The following is a 19,737-nucleotide window of genomic DNA, read 5'->3' as shown; positions in this document are numbered from 1 at the left end:
CTCCTGAGGTCCCTTCCAACCCTGATATTCTAGGATTCTGTGATGAAGGGAGAGCGCAATTTTAGCGAGTAACTGACCCCCAAGCTACTCGGTCCCTTGTTGCCACATTCAGCACCACCCAGTGAGGAAACCTGCTGCGCCCAAGCCCCGCCACGCTGCTGCTGCTGCTGTCTTCTTTGCCCTTCCTAGTCCCCAGGCGCCAGTGAGCTGGTGGTGTCACAGCTGGGATCTGCTCCTCAGAGCCATGGGGCCAGGCTGGCTGCAGACAGCCCTGCCGCAGCTACACTCAGCTCCGCTCGGAAGCGGTGGGGGCAAGAACCGGCAGCTGGGTGCCCCCGGGCTGCAGAGATCGAGCCCGGGCTCTGCACAAATGGGAAACGAATAAACCAAAACCCAACGAAGACCTCGCCCCGCGGCGGCCGCTCCGGTGGCTCCCTGCCCAGGGTGCTGTGACCTGGCGCACAGGGTGGCAACTCTGCTCAGTTTTGGCCCGGCCACCCCCTCGGCATGACGGGGGCCAGCGGGGAGCACCACAGCCTATAGGTATCTGCTAGTTGAGGCACAGGTCTCCGTTAATGGCAGCAATGCAATGCGCCTACAAGCCTCAAGGCCAGGGCGACACCACCTAACTCACAGAGGCTAGGGCTGAAACGGTCTTCGCATAAGCAGCTGGCCAGGAGCAAGCCCGGGTCGTGAGCTAGCCCAGGCTAGGGTGCTGCAGTGCACGTAGGACTGAAACGCTGATCGGTAACCACAGGATACCAGCTGATAGCAGCTTTAGATCTCCTCAGGTCAGGAACATCAGCAGATGTTTGACCACCACAATGCAACCGTCACTGACGTATATGCTATGAAGCTTGAGGTAAAAGGCCTAGTAACCTATGGGAGATGGGCACCCCGACGTTAGTGGGGGGGCAGAAGTTCAAGTAAGGAAAAGGGGCTGAACCCCTAGTGAATATGCGCTAGGCCCAGGGGCGCCAGCACCCCACACTGGGAAAGCTGTATCCCAGCCTGTGTGCCCTGGGAGAGGCCAGGCTGATGGTGAGGACAATGACTGACTGCAGGTTTTCCTGTGGGGGATGGTGCGAGTACATGGCTGCTCAGACAGTCACTCTGTATTCTCTCTCCCCCCGCTGGGTGGGAGCGTGTGTGATTTTGCTACCGGCGTTAATAAAACTATTGCAAACTCAGAAGCTTTTTCCCAACCGCGCACGTCAGGATTCCCAGTTTAACAGCAATGCCCACACCACAGCCTGGTCTGGGGCCTAGAACCCACCAGAGGACAGTGTTAATTTGCCAGCTGGGGATTCTGAAGCAATCAACAGGCCAGGCAGCCCCAGCGTCACTGCAGTGCTCCACGAAACACACAGAGCTGTCTCCATGTGCCCAGCAGAGGGTGCTCGAGACTCTCCAGCGCCACTCCTAGGCTTGTTGCCACGTGCTGCAAATGGCTCCAGCTCTTACCCTCGGCTCTTCACTCCGGATCCTGGCGCAGCGCAACGGCCAGGCACGTGTCTGCTCAGTGCCATTGGGCACGGCCACTCTGCCCATGTCCTCAGCTCTTGCATCAAGCGCTGAGATACTCCAGGCTACCAGGCGATTCCCCGCCCGGCTCTCAAGCTGCCCCATCACCCAGGGTGCTGCCACACAACAGAAGCGAACCAGGCCAAGGGCCAGCAGCAACAGCCTGGCCCAGCTCAGGGGAGGGAGCGAACAGCGGGATCACGGTTCACAAGGCAGGTGCCCTAACGACAGGGCAGGGACGGTAACAAGCCACCCTGAGGCCTGGCCTGGCCTGGGTACCCACGAGTTGGCAGGAGTTTAATTACCGGGGTGTTTTTAAACCGACATCGTTAAGGCCGTGCAAAGAGCAGTGCAGACGTTCTGACTGCAGGCGAAGAGTGGCTTGGATCCAGCTAGCTTCGACCGATTCCTTCCTGACGTGAACTAGCCAGAAATCAGACCGCTTTCCCTCATCCCGCGTCTTAACCGGAGAGACAAGCCCCCAGACTGCCGCTCCCCTTCCAAGCCCCTGGCAAGTGACTGGCAGAGACCGCGCCTCATGGGAATTGGGACCGACCCAGAAGGAGCCTGGCCCTTGGACTGGGCGGGGAGGGAATTCAGTATGGGAAGCGGGATTGATCCCCTCACACGCGCAGGGCTCACAGCTCCTCCAGCCTTGCAGGTCTCAGGGGCACGCAATGAAATTGGAGACGGGTTTCCTTTCCTCCCCCTGCCCCAGCGCAGCTTCCCACGTGGGGGCGGGGGACACTTACCGGGTCCTGTTGGTGATGGGCGAGCTGTCCTCGAAGACCCACTCCTGCGTGGGAGGAGGCACTGCCGTGAACTGGCAGTGGAACATGGCCTCTTCGTTCTTACTCACAATCAGGTCCTGTGGGATGAGCACTGGGCGAGGGAAGCTCTCGTCTGGGAGGGGAGACCGCAGGAACATTAGGGTGGCGGGGGTCCCGTCTCTCCCACGAGACACAAGACATGGGGAGGCCTGGCCAGGGGCTGGGGGGAATCCCACACAGGACAGGGCTGAGCGTGCCAGGACAGGGACCCTCACACCCGCGGGTGTTTCCAGCCTGTCCCGGCACAGGCCCTGCCTCCTGGGAAGGCTGCTGTGTCCTCGCATCTGGCTTTCACGGGGTGGTTTTGGCCCCTGGCTCCCCTTTGGGAACGCTGACCAGTCTGGAAAGCGCAGCCAGAGCCACAAGCGTCAGTCTGCTGCCGCAGCCCAGCCCAGCCGGGACCAGCAGAGCTGGGGAAGGCCCAGCCTGCCTCCCAAGAAGCCACGGAGAGGGGGTCTGGCACCAAGCTGCTTGCTCCCTTCCCCCATGGCAGAAACGTACCTTCACCCAACCTCCCTTCTGGGCATGCTGCCCCTCTGCCAGCTCCAGCCCCTGCGCCAGGCCCCGCCAAGACTCGGAACGGGAGGGGTGGCTAAGGCCTTGTCTACACACACAAGGCGGGTCACTTCACCTGGACTGGGAGGGGCACAGCAGTCCAGCCCCTTGGGTGGATGCTGCTTTCACGCGGCTGGCACTGCTGGAAGGGGAATACGCTATCCTGGGCACCTTTATCCCGGTGTAACTGGGGCTGCGCTGGGTAGAACACACCCAAGCGCTGGGTAGAACACACCAGTACAACGGCCCTGCTGACCGATACACCGTGTGCAGAGCAGGGCTAACAACCCGCCAGCTACCTGCTGGGGGCCTGGGGCTGCGCATTCCTGCCTGGGCCTGCCCCCGGGACGAGGCGGGGTTAAAATGTGGCCACGCAGGGGTGGTGCTTGCTCCTTTCTCTAGCTCAGGCGGGGCCCCTGGGAATGACAATTTCCCCTCCCTCCTGGGGGGACGGAGGAAATCACACCAGCCTGACACTTCCCCAGCTGCGGCAGATCTGAGGTCACAGCAACATCAAAGAGAAGGCAGTTGACACAGCACTGACCAGCTCTCCCCTGGGGCCCTGTTGCCTGGGCTGGCAGCACGCCCCTTACCGACGAGATTCAGCGTGAAGTTGTCGCTGCTGCACACCATGCCCACGGCGTTGCGAGCGCAGCAGTAGTAGATGCCGTTGTCTTCGGGGCTGGCGCTCTTTAGGGTTAGCGTCCGCTCCTTATTGCTGATCCAGTAGCTGCTACGGTCGTCCGGGAGCTGGCTGCCATCCCGGAACCACTGGCCCGTGGGGCTAGGAGACAGGCAGGAACGTCAGCACGGCGCCCAGCAGCGGGCCTGAGAGCACATGCGCTGAGAAAGCAGCCGGGAAATGGCCCGCTCGGCTGACCGCTGGCCTGGACACACGGACACACAGCTCAGGAAGCCATGACGCATGCAGCCGTTCCAAGGACAGACAGTGACCCCGGTCAGCACACCAAGCAGCTCCAGGAGCTGGGGCTCTAGGCCCGCCCTTACTGTGCTCCCGCGGTCTGTGGTGCTTACTCCTGCCTCTCACCTTCCCCCTAGACTTTGGTGGATCTTCACAGGAGAGACAGAGAGAGAGAGAGAGAGAGAGAGCAGGTGAAAGGCCAGGCAGAGCCCAGCCCGGCCGCTGGCGAAGCGCGAGTGGCTCCTTACCGCGGATGGCCGTCGATGTGGCAGCGCAGCGTCACGGAGGCAGAGGGCTGGATCTCTGCCACGCTGGCTGGGTGCTTCAGGACAACGCCGCCCGTTTCCAGCCCTGCAAAAGGAAAGGGAGTTCCAGCACCCCCTGCTCGGATCAGCGTGCACACCCCACGCCGTCCTGCCTGCACCCCGCCGCTGCCACGGCCCTAGCTCGGCGCATGCCAGCCCTCCCACACTGCTGCTGCCACCTGTCAGCGACAGCACTGCCCCAGGTACCCACAGGCTGCTCGTGGGCCCCAGAGCGCCCGAGCTGGTTCTTGGGGCTCTGGGCTTGGTCCAGCGGCTCCGCTCCCCCAGCCAGCGCACTGCAGCCCTGGCCCCAGGCAGATCACAGCTGGGCCTGGGCCTCTCCACACCCCCCAACCTCCAGCGCTCACATCAGCAGTGTCTCCAGCCGTGGCCTGCGGCACGCGGGGGCTCTGCGCCACTGTGGGGGGCAGCAGCAGGGAGTAGAGCATTTGCAGAGATCCATGAAGGGCCTTTAAAGCGGGCAATGGAGCAGATCAAAACCAGGCAGACATGCAAGCCGAGGTCACAAGCCCAGCCTGAGCATGCCTGGCCCGGGGGCTGCGCTGGGAACATGGGGGAGGGGCACCCAGAGGGCTCAGTCAAACCACGAGGGTCGCCCAGCTCATCACAGACCCATTAGAATTGGAAATGGTGCAGAGAAGGGCAACAAAAATCTTCAGGGGGATGGAACAGCTTCCGTCTGAGGAGAGATGAAAGAGACTGGGATGTCTCAGCTTGGAAAAGAGAGGACTGGGGGGGTTATGAGAGAGGGCTATAAACTCACAACCGGTGTGGAGAAAGGGACTAGGGACATGTCGTTTATCTCTTCCCATAACACAAGAACCAGGAGTCAACCAATGAAATTAACAGGCAGCAGGTATAAAACAAACAGAAGGAAGTATTTCTTCACACACCGCACAGTCAACCTGTGGAACTCCCTGCCAGGGGATGTTGTGAAGGCCAGAAGTAGAACTAGGAAATCGATAAGGGCTAGCTAGCCCATTGGGCTGACCCAGCATGGCTGTTCGGTCTCTCTAGCGTTGGCGGGGAGTGCTGGGCAGAAGGGCCGAGGCCTGTGCTCAACGTCAGCCAAGGGGACAAAAGTCTAGCAGAGCCTGGAGCAAACACTGGTTAGGAAAATCAGCAAAAGATGGAGACAAGTGGCCCACGACAAACAGACTGCTGGAGGTAAAGGAGTGGGGCTAAGACTGGCGGAGCTAAGGGCCACTGGCCAGCATCAGGTTACTCCAGACACTGCACAGACTCCAGCTCACAGCTCTCCATGCCGGCGTCACCGCGGGAGTGCTGCCGGGCTAGGGCCCAGCTCCCCACCGAGCAAGTGGCAGGCGTTCAGGGGCAGCGCCATCGGCCTGGCCTCACATGGTGACAGGGGGTCACTTTTCTAGTAGCCAGGTCTGATGGCTTGCGCCCGGTGTGGTGGAGGGAAGGTGGAGAGCAGGAGAAGGGTAATTCCCACGGGAAGGACCTATCACAGCTCCCGGCCCATTCCCCGGGTGGTGGGCACCGCAGATCCCTGCCTAGGCTTTGGTCTAGTTTGGCAGCTCAAAGTGCCAAGGGCTCCCACCCACTCCCCCAACCCATGGTCCCAGCCTGGCACAGCGCCCAGCTAGAAATCCCCCCTCCTAACCCGGTCAGTCCCTCTTCTCCCACTTACCCCCCGAGGAGTCAGACGGGCCCAACAGGACATCTGCTGGGTCCTGCAGGAACCACTCTGTGTACAGCCCAGCTCTTCGCTCAGTGTGACAGGGAAGAACAACCTGCCCCCACCCACACCCCTGCCCCACCCCATCATACTCTGTCCACCCCCACCCCACCTCACCCACACCCAGTCATACCCTGTCCACCCCCACCCCATCCCCACCCCCGGCCACCCCCGCCCCACCCCATCATAGCCTGGCCACCCCACCCACACCCGCGCCCAACCCCATCCACACCCCTGCCCCACCCCAGCCACCCCACCCCATCCCCACCCCGTCATACCCTGGCCACCCCTGCCCCACCCCATCCACACCCCTGCCCCACCCCATCCACACCCAGTCATACCCTGGACACCCCCGCCCCTGCCCCACCCCATCCACATCCCTGAGGAGTCACTGGGTCACTGCAGTTTCTAGGTGGGAACTGCCATGTCTCTCTGCGGAGGGGGGGTGACCGGGCCAGGCCTGGAGACCAGTGGCTGTGGTGTGTGCCCCTCCACAGCATACATCGAAGGAAGGAGCCAGGCCGTTAGCTGGCTCTATGGGAAAGTGGACACTGGCTGAGGGGATGTCCTGGCAAGGAAAAGGCAGCAGGAGGGCGGGCTGTACCCGCTCCCATGTGCCCACCCTGGGGTCTGGGTCAGGAGGAGAGGCCTGGGGCAGGCTCGCTGGCCCTGCTCTCGTACTCACACTTGATGTTGAAAGATGCGTTCGCCGTTCGGGCCTCCTCTCCCGTGACCGTGCTCCTGGCCACGCACTGGAAGCCCCCGGCGTCCTGCTGCCGATCCACGGCGGTGAACTGCAGGTTGCTGCCCTCCTGGAAGCGGCGCTCGGTGTCCTGGACGGAAAGGCCATTGTGCAGCCACTCGAACTCCACGCCGCTCGGCTCCTCCACCTCGCAGCGCAGGATGGCGCTGCGGCCGTGCAGGGCGTCCTGAGAGGACGGCTCCTTGGTGAAGAGGATCCGCGCCCGAGTGCCCACGGCTGAAAGGAAGGCAGGAAAGGAGGTCACTTGCGGGGTCAGGGGGTACCCTGGGGAAGGGGTGCAGATCAGACATCAAATGGGGCAAGAGCAGCCCCCCGCTGGAAGCGTATGGGGGAAGGGGTCAGACTCAGCTCTCAGGCAGGGGAAGACAGCGTGAAACGGGCCCCAGCAGGACCTGGGGAGCTACAGGCCATGCCTGGGTTGGGGACGGCCCAGCTCTGGTGCTGTAGTGCCATAGCATAGACGTTTCGATGGAAGGGGGTTTTCTGTGGCTGCAGTTAAGCCGTTTCCCTGAGCGGCGATAGCATTTGGTGGGAGAATTCTGCTGCTGGCCTAGCCGCATCCACACCGGGGTCTAGGCCCAGCTCGGGCGATGTGACTTCTAAGTGTCGACCCAGTCAGTGCGCGAGCGTGGGGCTCGAGTGCCCCTCTGTGACAGAACGCCCCCCTGCCGTCACACCTGCACACCACTGCAATCAGCTTTGTACAAATACCGGGGAGGGGTCATTTGACAGCTAATAACTCGCTGGGCAAGAACATCCTGGGGACAGGGCTGGCGAAACAGTCTGTGTAAAGCTCTGAGCATTAGCCCAACTCCTGACTGAAGGGCGTTTGCCGGGCAAGTCTGGGGAGGGGTAAACCTGCTCCCCAAAGACAAAGGACAAGTTGTCGCCCCAGCCAGGCAGGTGCCATCACAGCTGATGGGCCATCGACTACCAAGGAGGGAGCAGGAACAAACAGATCTGATCTTAGCAAACAGCAGCATGGAACCTCTCCCTCCACCCCCGACTCCTTGTCTCCTGTCTCTCAGGGGGAAAGACCTTTATCTAGGGGTCACCCTCAGGACAATGTACTTCAAAGGGGGACTGAACTATAAAAGTGAGGGGGCAACCCCCCCTCCCCCGGTTCTCTCTCCCCACCCATCTCTCTCCTGTTCACCTAAGACCAGGAAAGAAACGGCCGTGGGGCTTTGGTCAGCAGCGTTACTGGACACGTGGACAGCTTGGGAAGTTCAGTACAGGGAAGCGATTTCTCTTTATTTCTCTTGGAAGCATTTCTGACTTTAGTGCCTCTTTACTTGTACCCCCCGAACAGCTCTCGCCTTGCGCCCCACCCTTGTCCCTGCCCATCCGCGGGGGAGGCAGAGGCCTTGCCCAGACAGCAATGAAAGCAGGCAAGTGAAAAGGCTGCAGCCCAGGGAGAAGGCCAGGGCCTGTGCATGAGAGACCCTGGGAACACAGCCTGCTTCTTTCACTACACAGCCGCTTCAGAGCTTTCTGAGCCACGGCGCCCTGGAGAGGGCTGCCGCGCTTGAGGGGCAGCAGGACAGGGAGCGGGTGCTCCCACTCCAGGCCAGGGGCTCCCCACAGCTCCAGGCCACATTCCCAGGGCTCAGCCCCCACAACTGGGGCCAGACTGTCAAGAGAGCTCCTCACGAGCGCTGAGATTGGTCTGGGGGCAGAACGGCTGGGGAACAGCTCGGTTAACGTGAGGGGGAGAAAGGTGCTGGGGGCCCTGTGTCAGCTGCTCTGCCCAGGCCCGGCTCCAGGACCCCCCACTCCCCAGGCTGTGACTTCACTGCCCAAACAGGTCAGGGCTCCATCCTCGCCCCTGACCGCGCTTCGGCTCCACAGCAGGCCAGCAAAGGCACGTTAAGCACTTCACAGCAAACCCTGCCCTTCTGTAGTGAAGACACGGCCTAGGACTTTACCCCGTTAGCCAATATCTGCTCCACAACCACCATGGGGTACAGCCCCAGTGCCGACAGGGCAGACTGCAGCTTCCCCGGGATAAACCCAGGCACCCCATCGCCTGGACGCTCGGGCGTAAGCTGCAAACTGCCCTGTCGGCACTAGGGCCCCCCGCGCTAGCTCGTGCCAGGCCAGAACATGCCCTTCCAGCCCAGAGAAGAGAAGGCCGAAGTGAAAATCAGCCTCCCAGCCAGCGCCAGGATGCAGCTCGGCGGCCTCGCCATCGCCCGAGGGGAGGTTTCTCACTGCTCTCCTGCTCTCCCCTGTCAGGACACACGGCGCCTGAGGCTGGGAAACACACTGCAGGGCACACACACCTCTGCAGCTGCAGCCCCGAGCGCTCTCGGTCCTGCGGACAGGCAGCAAGCTGAGGGGGAATGCAGGGAACCCTCCTGGCCAGAAGGACACGAACCCCCAGGACCTGGTGGAACATGGAGGTTGAACAGGGCTGCACTTTCAACACTACAGGCACTCCACATCTCTGATCCCGCAACGCTCAGGTGCTGGGAACTGCAGTGATGGGAACCCCAGGGACACACATCCCGGTGTGGAACATCCATTGCGATGGCTTCACTGCAAAGTGAGATACACACCCACACCCGGGCCAGCCACATGCTTTCAGTGCCCAACACTACAGACGCCCCCAGGGACCACTGCACCATGATCTAGTCTGGCCCATCAAGGGTTAAACACTGTCTGATAACGAGACGCCCGGGCGGTTTCCATTTCCTTCGGAATTGGGACGTAGAGCAGTTTCGATTTTCTTCGTCTGGAGCCCAAACCCACGGCCCTCCGGCAGCTCAGCCCCGGGCAGTCTAGGGGGGGCCGTTCCCCAGCGCACGCAAGCTGCTGAGCCCACGAACCGCACGCAGGTGGCCTGTCCCGAACACCGGCATGCCAGGTCGACTGGAAACACTCCCCTCTCTCAGGGGAGCGCTGGCCGAGAAGGGCAGAGCCCTGGGCTGGGCTGCTGAGAGGAGTCACAAAGGGACACCCCGGCTCCAAGCCGCATCCCTGAAGCCTGAAACCCCCCGAAGGCACCTTGACTTCACTCCCACAATGGCCCCTCTGCAAAGCTCTGCCTGGAGCCCTGCCCCAGGTGGGGTCCCAGGACTGTCCCTACCAGGAACTCTCCTGCAGCACCTTCCCCCCCCCAGCCCTTCCCAAAGGCAGGGATTGGGCGGGGGAGGGGAAGGCCCTTTGAAGGAAGCCCATTGATCTGGTCAATCAGAGTCAGAGAGAGCAGCAGGCAGGGCCCTGGCCTAGTCTCTCCAGAGCCTGGGCCCAGAGGGAGCTTGCAGGAGAGGCAAGCAGCATGCCAAAGCCCAGGACTAACCGGTCTGCGCACCAGAAGGGCGGCGCATGCCCAGCCGGGTAGCGGATGGCTTCTCCTCCTCCATCAAAGGCCAGTGCCAGGCCATTCCAACCAGCTCCTCTGTCTGGGCTGCTGCTCCTAACCCAGAGCTGGCTGGTCTCTGAGGCTGTAACTCTCTTTTCCAGCCGCTGAATCCCAGTCAAAGAAACTAAGGGCCCACGGCCGCCTCTGTAGCTTGACTGCCCCATGGGAGCCATAGCTGCTGGCCCAGGGACTGCACAGGCGCTGACGGGCTCGACTGGGAACCAGATGGGAACCCTGGGGAGGGAAAGCAGGGGGAACCGGCTAGTTGTGTTGGGGCGGGGGTTCGAAGGCCCCGAAGGGTGCGGACACCCAATCCTGTCTCCCGAGGAGCTCGTCGAAGAGCTCAGGCCCTTCCAGGTGACTGAAGTGTTCTGCTTGGCAGTTTTCCAGCAAGCAGGTTCCTCCTCGTCCTCAGAGTGACCGAGCCCTTGTCCGAGAACCCGCTGAATTGCCTCCCGGGGCTCATTTCCTGGGGAGTGACCCAAGGGCTCTGAATCCAGCTCACGGAGCCAACAGCGTTCAGCCTGGCACTGCTGGCCAATGCAATAGCGAGCGGCGCTCTGGCTCCAGGGGAGTCCGACTTCAAGGCCAAAAGGGACTCGGCTGACCTCCTGCCTAGCCCAGGCCACAGAACCTCACCTAGCGATTCCTTCACAGAGCCCATTGCTTCTTCTGGAGCTAGAGTCTGGAGTTAACAACTCCAAGCGGTGGAGAATCCGCCATGTCACTCAGGAAGCTGGTCCAGTGATCAACTCCCCGCCCTGTTACAAATGTGCATCTCAATCTCCAGCTTGAATTCTCAGAGCCTCGACTTCCAGAAAAACCCGCACTGAAAAGGCAGCACCGTTGTTTTCTCAGCCCTGTGCCCAATCAGGACAACAGTAACAAGGCCAAAGGAGAAGGCCACCCTCTCCGTGCCACGCACAGGGCGCTGGGAGGCTCCGAATGCCCTGGCACGCGCTAACCTGCTTGCCAAGTTTCCAGATTTCACAGGTTACATTTCAGGAGCAGACAAGTCTGTTACAGGCTCTGTCCCTGGGCTTTCCGCTCCAGCATCTCCCCTCCCCAAATGATCCCCCGCGCCGGTAAAACTGTCTCCTCTCTCGGACCTACCGGAGGGCCAGTTTTCAACCCACACCTCGGCTTGATCTCTACCTTACACAGCCTGGGAGAGAGAGGAAGGGGTTAACCCAGAAACACAGCTCCTGGTTTGAAACAGGAGTGGCCCAGAGGGCAGGAGCTTTGGCCACAGGAAGAGAACAAAGCACCTCAGAGGAGAGGCAAATACCCAGCTGGGCAAGAAAACACCATGGCACCAGTTCAAATCCCAGTTGAAGCCCTGCGGAGTCACAGCCAGAGCCAGGCGGCCGCGGGCCAGAGGAGATGAGCACAGAGCTATGGGAGAGGCGGAGGAGCAGCACTAGCGAAGGCACAGCTCTGGCTGGATCGCCCCAGCAGGGAGGGTCTGCGAGGCTGTGGGAGAGCCTCTCGGGGAAAGGGGCAAAGCCCATTGCTCAGAGCTGACCAAAGGGGCACTCCTGCCCTGCCCCTGCCAAACAGTCCCAGAGCTTGGAGACTGCCCAGGCCCCTCGGGTCCCGTGTCAGGAGGGCACACAGGAACGGGGGAAGCAGCGTGAACAAGGACTCCGCTCTCTCCTGCGGGCTGTTCACCCCGCCTGGCTCGGGCAAGGCTGGGCAAGCGGTGCGGCCACCCCAGCCTGAGGTGTGCACATCTGGGGGAGGAGAGGGGAGCGTCCCTGCAGCAGGTGATAGCCACTGCTCCAACGCTTGGGAGACCCCTCCCCCCCAAAGCCCATCTGCACACAGGTGCAGGGGGAACGGCCGCTGTGAAGCCCCTTCCCTAGAGGGGAGCTTGTCGCAATCCCAGCGCCTGCTCCCCGCCCCTCCAGAGATGCTTGCCCTCTCGGCCTGAACAGGGTCCAGCCAGCAGACCTGTGTGGATACTGCTGCGGGGGCTGAGCCTCAATGCGCGGCAGGAAAAGGATACGCAGTGTCAATGGCCGGAAATGCAGGCTGAGCAGTTCTTCCCCAGCACCCCCCACGGCCAGGGAGCACTGGCCAGGCCCGGGCCATGTGGCTGGAGAACCAGCCGGGGCCATGCCGGACATTGTTGAGCATACAACAAGGTCGGTCTAACGCTCCACCCAGGAGCGTGCAAACTGCCTGTGTGCAGCCAGCTGCATGTGCGCGCCGCTCGGGTTACCAGCTGGCAATCGGAAGCGAAATAGACAAAGGGCAATTCAGCATTTGCTGCTCGCTACCCGATCCCGTTCCCAGCCTCCCGCTCTCACATGGAACGAGGCCAAAGCAGCGCAGAGCTTGGGGGGCCGTTCAGCACGAGGCAGATGTTGAGCATTTTATACATCGAAGGTGAACAGCGAAGCGCCCAAGATGGCGTGTTCCCACAGCTGCTCCGGCAGGGGGAATGGCTTCAGGAACAGGCTTCCTGCCTGTATTAGCAAGAAGCTCCAGACCTCAGGGACCCACTGGGGTGGGGCTGGGGAGAAAACGCAGCCAGCCAGCCCGCCCAGCCTGGAGGAAGCAGTGCAGCTGACACTCACAAGCACTGCACATCCAACTGGTCTGGTGACAATCAGGGGCAGATCCCCGACAGCTCACCACGGGCTGCGGGGGTGGCCAGCCCCTGCCCCTTTCAGAACCAGGCTCCTGCGCCAAGCCTCGCCGGTCTGTCAAAGGAGTCTCTGCTCTGGCGAGAAGAGGCAGCAAACGCGGTAGGTGTCTCCCACAATGGGTACCTCAGACAGCTCAGCTTGCACCTGGGCCAGAGGAAGCCTGCCTGCCGCGGCTCACCCCTCGGAAGGGGCTGTGGCAATGGAGAGCCAAAGCCAGGGCTGTGCTGGAGCGTGACACTGCCTGCCCCACCCACTGCTGCTCCGCAGGGAGCCCAGGGGCAGTGCCACGGGATCCTCCTTCGCCCACGCACAATGGATAGGACACTCCTGGGGCAGAGACGGCTCAGGGCCCCATCCCATCTGCAGTCCCACTGCAAACCCTGCCCAGTCGTGGGGCTCACAGCTTGCTTCCACCGTCACCATGCGATACCCACGCTGCAGCTCCCACGTGAGCAGGACACAGAGCTCCTGGCCCCCACAATTCACACAGACAGCGAGGGCACGGCTGCAGGTGAGCAATCACCCAGCCCCGCGGCTCAAGCCAGACAGCAGAACACGTTTCAGACCCAAGCAAACCTGACTTGTAGAGGAGGTTTCACAGACACTAACGTGGAGGGAGTGCCTTAGCTCAGGCCCTGATGCCCACATTCTTGAGCTGGACATTTTAATATTCATCTGCAGCTGGCCCCATTCGACCAATGCGCTCAGCCTCCCAGAAACCCCTCAGAGTGAGCCTCACACGGGCAGGGGATGAGAGGAACTGCTCTGCTGGGTCACCGCGCCATCCCAGAGCAGCTCACCTGCCAGGGCCTGCACACGGCATATGTAGCACCCCACCACGGCCCAGGAGGAGGAAAATCCCCCAGAAGAGACTCCTCAGCCCATGGGGAGAGGGCACCGCACCACCATGCCCCACCCAGCCTGGGATTGGCTAGCTCAGCTGAAGGGCAGGCAGGAGGAGCAATGGCTGTGAAGGCTACGAAGCCTGGTGCCCAGCGCCATGGAGCTTTAGAACACGGCTCTCTATGCCCAGACACTGGGTGAGCACATTTTCAAGTAGAAAATAAAGACTAAACCCTACTGCCTGGTTAGCACGGCCCGCAGGGCGGCTGGCTGCTCTGCAGAGCGCTGGGATGGCCACAGGGCTAACAGGCACCCGACAGGTGGACCTGCGTCGCCACAGCAGATCTCCATGTCTGAGTGTCTGCTCCTTGCTGGGAAAGGCAAGGGGGAAAAATCTCTTGCATGTCTGTCTTGCTGGGACTACAAGGCATCCAAACCAGATCCTTGGCCATCCTGAGCTCCGCGGGCTGATGGCCAAGGCCTGGCTCTCCTCACAATGCCTCTGGAAGCAGCACAGAAGCGGTCAGCACTCTCGATCCACCCAGGCACAGTGCTCTGGTAACCAGCAGTTACAAAGCTGAGAGCCCTGCAAAGGGAAAGCCACCATTTCCAATCCTGGCCTCGACTCAGATGTGGGATTTGTTTAAACAGCAGCCCCTCCCAGAGTAAAGCCAGACTTTCCACTGCCACCCCAGATCTCACCAGGCCTTGATCACAAACTGCTCCTTGCTGGTCTTAGGACATGCACATCTCCCCATCCACCACCAGGCCTGCCGGTCACATCCCAGCCCCACTGCCCCAGTTTGTGTGCAGCCCACAGCTGCTGCCAGCTTTCCGCCACCACGCCCGCAGCAGGGTTACACGACACGGCCGTTCAACCACCGGCAGCAGGGCAGCGCAAAAAGCGGAGGCACCCACGGCAAAGGCTAACGCAGACCCAGCTGAGGCCTCTGCCAGAGCCAGGGAGCAACGCGGCGGGGATGGCCAAGCTCTGGGCGGGGAGGGCAGCAAGCCCTGCTTCGGGGGACCTCACTCAGCCCCTGTGCCCCACACCGAGCGTTGGCAGACGCTGCCGCCCAGGGACTAACAGGAAGCATGAGAAGGCAGCTGAGTCCGACTGATCTAAGCAGGTTCCTCTGGCGGCTCAACGCCCTCTCCCTCCTGGCTGCTGTTGGGTGGGGGGGACGGAGTAGTATTTGAAAAGCCGGTTCAATACCAAGTGCTTTGGGTGCCTGAGCTGTGTCGTCCCCCCCCGTGCCTTGAGGAGCGCCGTCTGGAGCCCGAGCCCAGAGGTGCTGGGGATGGAAAGGACCGCAGCGGCGCTGACGGGTTGGGCCTGCTGTTCTGGAACAGCGCGGGAAATGGATGTGGGAGCTGTCACCTGCCACATGCTAAGGGCTGAGAGCACAGGGCTATGATGACCGGAGCCTTCCTGAAGCACTTTGCAAAGAAGGAGCAAGACCACTAAAAGCATCACACATTGTGTGGCTAAATGCAGCATTTGGCCTCTTCCCCGTCACGTGAGCAGGGAGAGATCAACCCAACACGTGGGCTAAGGAGGGGCTGCTCCTGCACTGGATTCCCAGAGCCTCGCTGGGCCGGCCTTGCTGCGACTCCGCGTCCACAGAAGCCGATAGAAAAGTATTGGGGAGCAAACCTGACAGAGCCCATCCCACGTGGTGGGGGTGCTGGGGAAGGGCTGGATCTTGACAGACCACGGCCCAGCTTTTTGGCTGGCTTGCGAACATGCCACCTGGCGTTGTGTCCAGGTGCTGGTGTAGGCCCGACACCAACGAGGGACCAGCACCAGCACCCCTGCCATTTGTGTCTGGGCCAGGCACGGCAGAGGGTGATTAAGCGCCAGCCCACTCTTATGTGCGCAGCTCGGAGAACGCAAACAGGACCCTTCTTCAGATCACGCCTCAACACTGAGGCCTCCCGGGGGGGCCTAGAGCTTCTGCAGAGATACACACACCCGCCCATCAAATGGTGCCAATCAGCTGACTTTGATCAGCCCTGGAGTTTGCAATGAATAGTACAAGGTAGGTATAGTGACCCTGACCCCCACGCCAGGCATGGTACGATCCACAGTGCAAGCCCACTGCCATGAACCAGGGCCTGAAATCTTGGGTTTGGGGGCTTGTCTTCAATGGTGTGTGCCCCGGATGACACCGGTGCAAGTCCAAAGGGGCTTTCCGCTGTCAGCCGCCACATCCCACGTGCCCTACAACGAGGTACAGTCTGTCCATTAGCCCGCAGCAGCTGTCGCATAAACAATCCAAGCCGGCTCAATCTCTCAAGGCTGCCCACATGCTCTTCCATTAAGCTGCACTTGTGACGGGCTGGGCGCTAGCTATCTGACACTGTAGGTGAGGGGCGAAGGCTAACAGACAACCAGCAGATGTGACATTGCACTGTACGTACAGCTCCATGCACGCTGTTATTCATTTGTAGTCAAGTAGCCCCCAGACAAGGTGCTGCACAGACAAGTCACAGAACAGGTTTACAAGAAAACAACAGGCGGATGAACAGACCCACAGGAACAGAGGGGGGCGGGGGATATGACAGCAGTAATCTGCAGAATCCTTCCCTCAGTTAGGCACACATGCTACTGCCTTCGACCGCCAAAGGAAAGTTCCAGGGGTCCCGGCCTTTGGAAATGTTCCTCATGTAAAAGCCAGACTATGCATAAGGAGATCCGTTCAATTACAGCGCGGTAGCCTGACTTTCATGCCAGCACCCTCCTTGCCCTGAATACTTTCACTGTGATCTATTAATTTGTACAAACCTCGCATCTGATGTAGGGATGCGTCATCCTTGTTTTAAGTACCAGGGGATTAAAGTATTAAGCAATTAATTTCAAACCAAGAGTGCTTAAACCAATAAAGCAACAATCATTAACTTATGCAACACAAAAAGAATCTGGCAGAACCACCATCACCAGGCCCTCGGGTACCAGTGCAATCACATCGCATACACTAGGGGCTGGTCTACACTTACCCCCCAAATTGAAGTAAAGTACGCAAATTCAGCTACGTGAATAACGTAGCTGAATTCGACATACCTTACTTCGACCTTACCGCGGTTCAGACGCGGTCCACACGCGGCAGGCAGGCTCCCCGTCGACTTCGCGGTACTCCTCTCGCTGAGCTGGTGTACCGCAGTCGACGGGGATCACTTCCTGGTTCGATTTATCGCGTCCAGATCAGACGCGATAAATCGAACTCGGAACTTCGATCCGCAGCCGTCGAACTAACCGGTAAGTGTAGACTAGCCCTAAGAGCTGACCAGCTAAGCTCCAATATAATCTGATCGTGTGCAGCAACCCATCTGCTATGCCAGCACCACTTCTTGTTCCTGCGGAGAAGAAAACCACAGTGTTACTGAGGGACTTGTGATGCATCTACAGATCAAGATGTCAGGCGGGGTTATTGTGGCCTCCCTGAAGCGCTAAGCGTGAGACACAGGAGTCTCTGGTGTACTGGGGTGGATACACTTGGTGTCTGTACAGAAGGGGTCTGTGTGAAAATGAGCTGGGGCCAGCCGGATCCAGGTCTTGACTACGGATTTTACAAACACTCAGGGCCCAGGATGTGTCCGAGGCCGGATCTCTCTGGTGAACCAGGGGAAACGACACGCTTGTTCTCCATTTTTATAGTCTATTTGGGGGGTAATGGGGCAAACATTGGTTGGGCCAAGGTAGATCCTAGTGACAGGCTGGATTAAGCACTCTAGCACCAGGATGCATTGGGAACCTGCGGCATGACGCAGAACAGGAGCAGCAACACTTGCGCTCTCCTTCGAGTGCATACAGGAGCTGGAGACAGATTTTCTAAGGGCTCATGGCGAGGACTCATCAGGGTCTGAATTTTAGCGTGAACGAGCAGCAGCCAGACTTGGGGCTTGCCTACACAGACATTTAATTCACAGAAAGCTGGGGCGTGACTCTACCCCGCACTAGCCCACCACGGACTAACTGTCCCTGTGGTTCCTGCTGACACGCATTAACAGTTGGTTAATGAGCTTTGATCTAGTCCTGGGTGAAACCTCACTGCAGCTGATGAGCATGCTGGCTACTTTCCACCCAGACTACATGAGGGAGCAATTACAATGGAAGCCACCGCCCAGAGATTAGACTGAATGCAAACACAGGGGCTGGGTCTTGTCTGATGGAGTTGCGTGCGTCTGTGATTAAGCACCAGCCAGAAGCAAGAAAATCAGTAGACAACAAGAGAAGTTCTTGTAGTCTGACCCTGAGAGAAAGTAAAGAGAGAGGTTTTTTTGGGCAGAGTGCTGGCTGAAAGAGGCTTGGAATTGTGAGCAAAGAAACAGCCTCCTGTTTGATTCTTACTGTGTTCAAGGAAACAAAATAAACAGGATTGCACCAAAGAAATCCCCATCTCAATTTCTCTTCCTGGCGGAGACATCCCACAACACCCCGAATGCTGGCTAACCACTTGGGCTAACGAGGAGTAACACTAGATTTTTTTGTGTTGTGAACAATTTCTTTAGCACTCAGTTTGGTGTGACACAATTAGCACTTGAAACCTTCCCAAAGGCATTTCTTTGTCTTCGCTGGTTTCATGAACAATTGTATCTGACACCATATACTTGAGGCTGCTACCCTGTGGCTGATAAACAGCAATACAAGGAGATAATGCAGGGGTAGGACTAATCACAGAGTGAAATTAATGCTTCAGATCTGGGACCTGACCAACGCGTTCTGTAAAGGACATCAGAACCCACCTGCTCAGTCACTCGATAAGTAAATAGTTTTGTCTCCCCACATAGAGACCCAACAGTATCCATGTCAAGGTAAACTGTGAGTTTGACAGGGCTTGTTTCTGCACAGAGAAACTTCCTCGGAGGCTTTCAGAGCATAGCGCTGGAGAGAGCAGCCCTTGGCCTCCTGCAGCAGACATCTCACCTTAGGCCCCTCTCCAGCTGAGCCCAGGCTGACCTGCTCACACTCCAACGGGGACTTGGTAGGAAAACACAGGTGCTGCAGAGGTGGGGCTGGTTCCCTCAAGTCGGCCCCTGACATCTCCATGTGGCACTGGGGCGCTGCCCTGCCAGAGGTGCCCCTGTGGAGGAGTCCTGACTCCTCGGGCCAGTAAAGACTCCATACCAGGCGGCTGGACGCCAGGGGCCAGCGTCCTGCTCACATTCTAACGGCTCTGTTACACTTTGCCGAACTGACTCGCGGTTCTTTCCTGGCCTGCAGCGCTGCGGGTGCAGAACGGCCGGCCAGCGACCCACGTGCAGCGCCAGGCCCACGGTTTGAGAGACGCTTTGGATTCCTGCGGAATGAAAAATTCTAGTACCAGAGCTGCATCCCACATGCGTCATCTCTCCCCCTCTGACACCAGCCCCCCTTTTCCAGCCACTGCCTCTTGTGGGGTAGGTCAGGTAGACTGCACGTTCGGTGCACCACAGGCTGTCAGTTTCCGCTCTCCGTAAAGCACGAGGGGCTGTCTAGATAATCACGCCCGGATATTCCCTGCAGGCCAGGGATAATGCAGCTCAGACAAGCAAAGCCCTTTATAATTGCACTGAGGAAAGGCAGCATATGAGTCCCCGCCACTGACCAATGTCAGACCAGCGGAATCCCTCCCAATGGACAGCAGGCTCTCTGCCATGAGTGCCCAGTGTGTGATTCGAGGAGACTGTTCCCCAGCACAACCCAGACAGCAAGGCAGGCCTGGGCAATCGGGACTCTCAGAAAGTCAGAGAGGGGCTGAGCGGCGGCTCCAAGGCAGACTGAGGGATGAATAGCACGATTGTTCTGACTTCAACCAAAAGGGCTGCTTGAAAAAACACAGTCATGAAAAAGCTGATGAACTTAATTAGGAATCAACCTAAAAGTCAAGGCTGAGCTCCAAAGCATTTCATGAGTGAAATGTAACTGCGCCAGCCGACACCACCATGGACACAAGTGCTAAAACAGCTCTGTTAAACCTGTGTACACACCCACACCCACTATTATGTGTGTGTACCACAATAACTCACCCCCATGTTATGCAAAAAAAAAAAAAAAACACGCGCAAAAATCTGGTTTTGGCCTGAACTGTTTCTCTGTGGCCTCTTGCCGGAGGAGTGTGTTTTGGGACAGTTTCTGACTGATCAGAGAAGCAAGCCTTAAGCTCTGGCACTTTGTAAAATAAACGGGGGTATTTCGATTTAAATACGTATGACTGAAAGGTACAAGCCTCCAGCTGAGCCAGTTAATGAAGGTTGAGGGCCAGGGCCTT

The 19,737-nt window shown here is 59.3% G+C and overlaps 1 protein-coding gene across 3 annotated transcripts in view; it reads right to left on the bottom strand.

Moving 5' to 3' along the window:
- PTK7 (protein tyrosine kinase 7 (inactive)) overlaps positions 1–19,737 on the bottom strand; it is an 88,463-nt gene that overhangs the window by 11,803 nt on the left and 56,923 nt on the right. For 2 of the 3 annotated variants that reach the window (XM_026653124.1, XM_024213913.2), the window contains exons 2-5: positions 6,545–6,838; positions 4,080–4,182; positions 3,503–3,693; positions 2,277–2,427 (exon numbers count right to left, since the gene is read on the bottom strand). In XM_026653124.1, coding sequence (XP_026508909.1) covers positions 2,277–2,427; positions 3,503–3,693; positions 4,080–4,182; positions 6,545–6,838 — 739 coding nt within the window. Of the gene's footprint in view, positions 1–2,276; positions 2,428–3,502; positions 3,694–4,079; positions 4,183–6,544; positions 6,839–10,628; positions 10,861–19,737 lie in introns of those variants that run through there. The other variant, XM_024213912.3, reaches the window with a different exon arrangement.

This window comes from Terrapene carolina, unplaced genomic scaffold (genome assembly GCF_002925995.2).
Source record: "Terrapene carolina triunguis isolate 2854851 unplaced genomic scaffold, T_m_triunguis-2.0 Scaffold132, whole genome shotgun sequence".
Taxonomy (NCBI): Eukaryota; Metazoa; Chordata; order Testudines; family Emydidae; genus Terrapene; species Terrapene triunguis.
The sequence above is the reverse complement of the archived record's forward strand: the minus strand, read 5'-3'. Positions and strand labels throughout refer to the sequence as shown.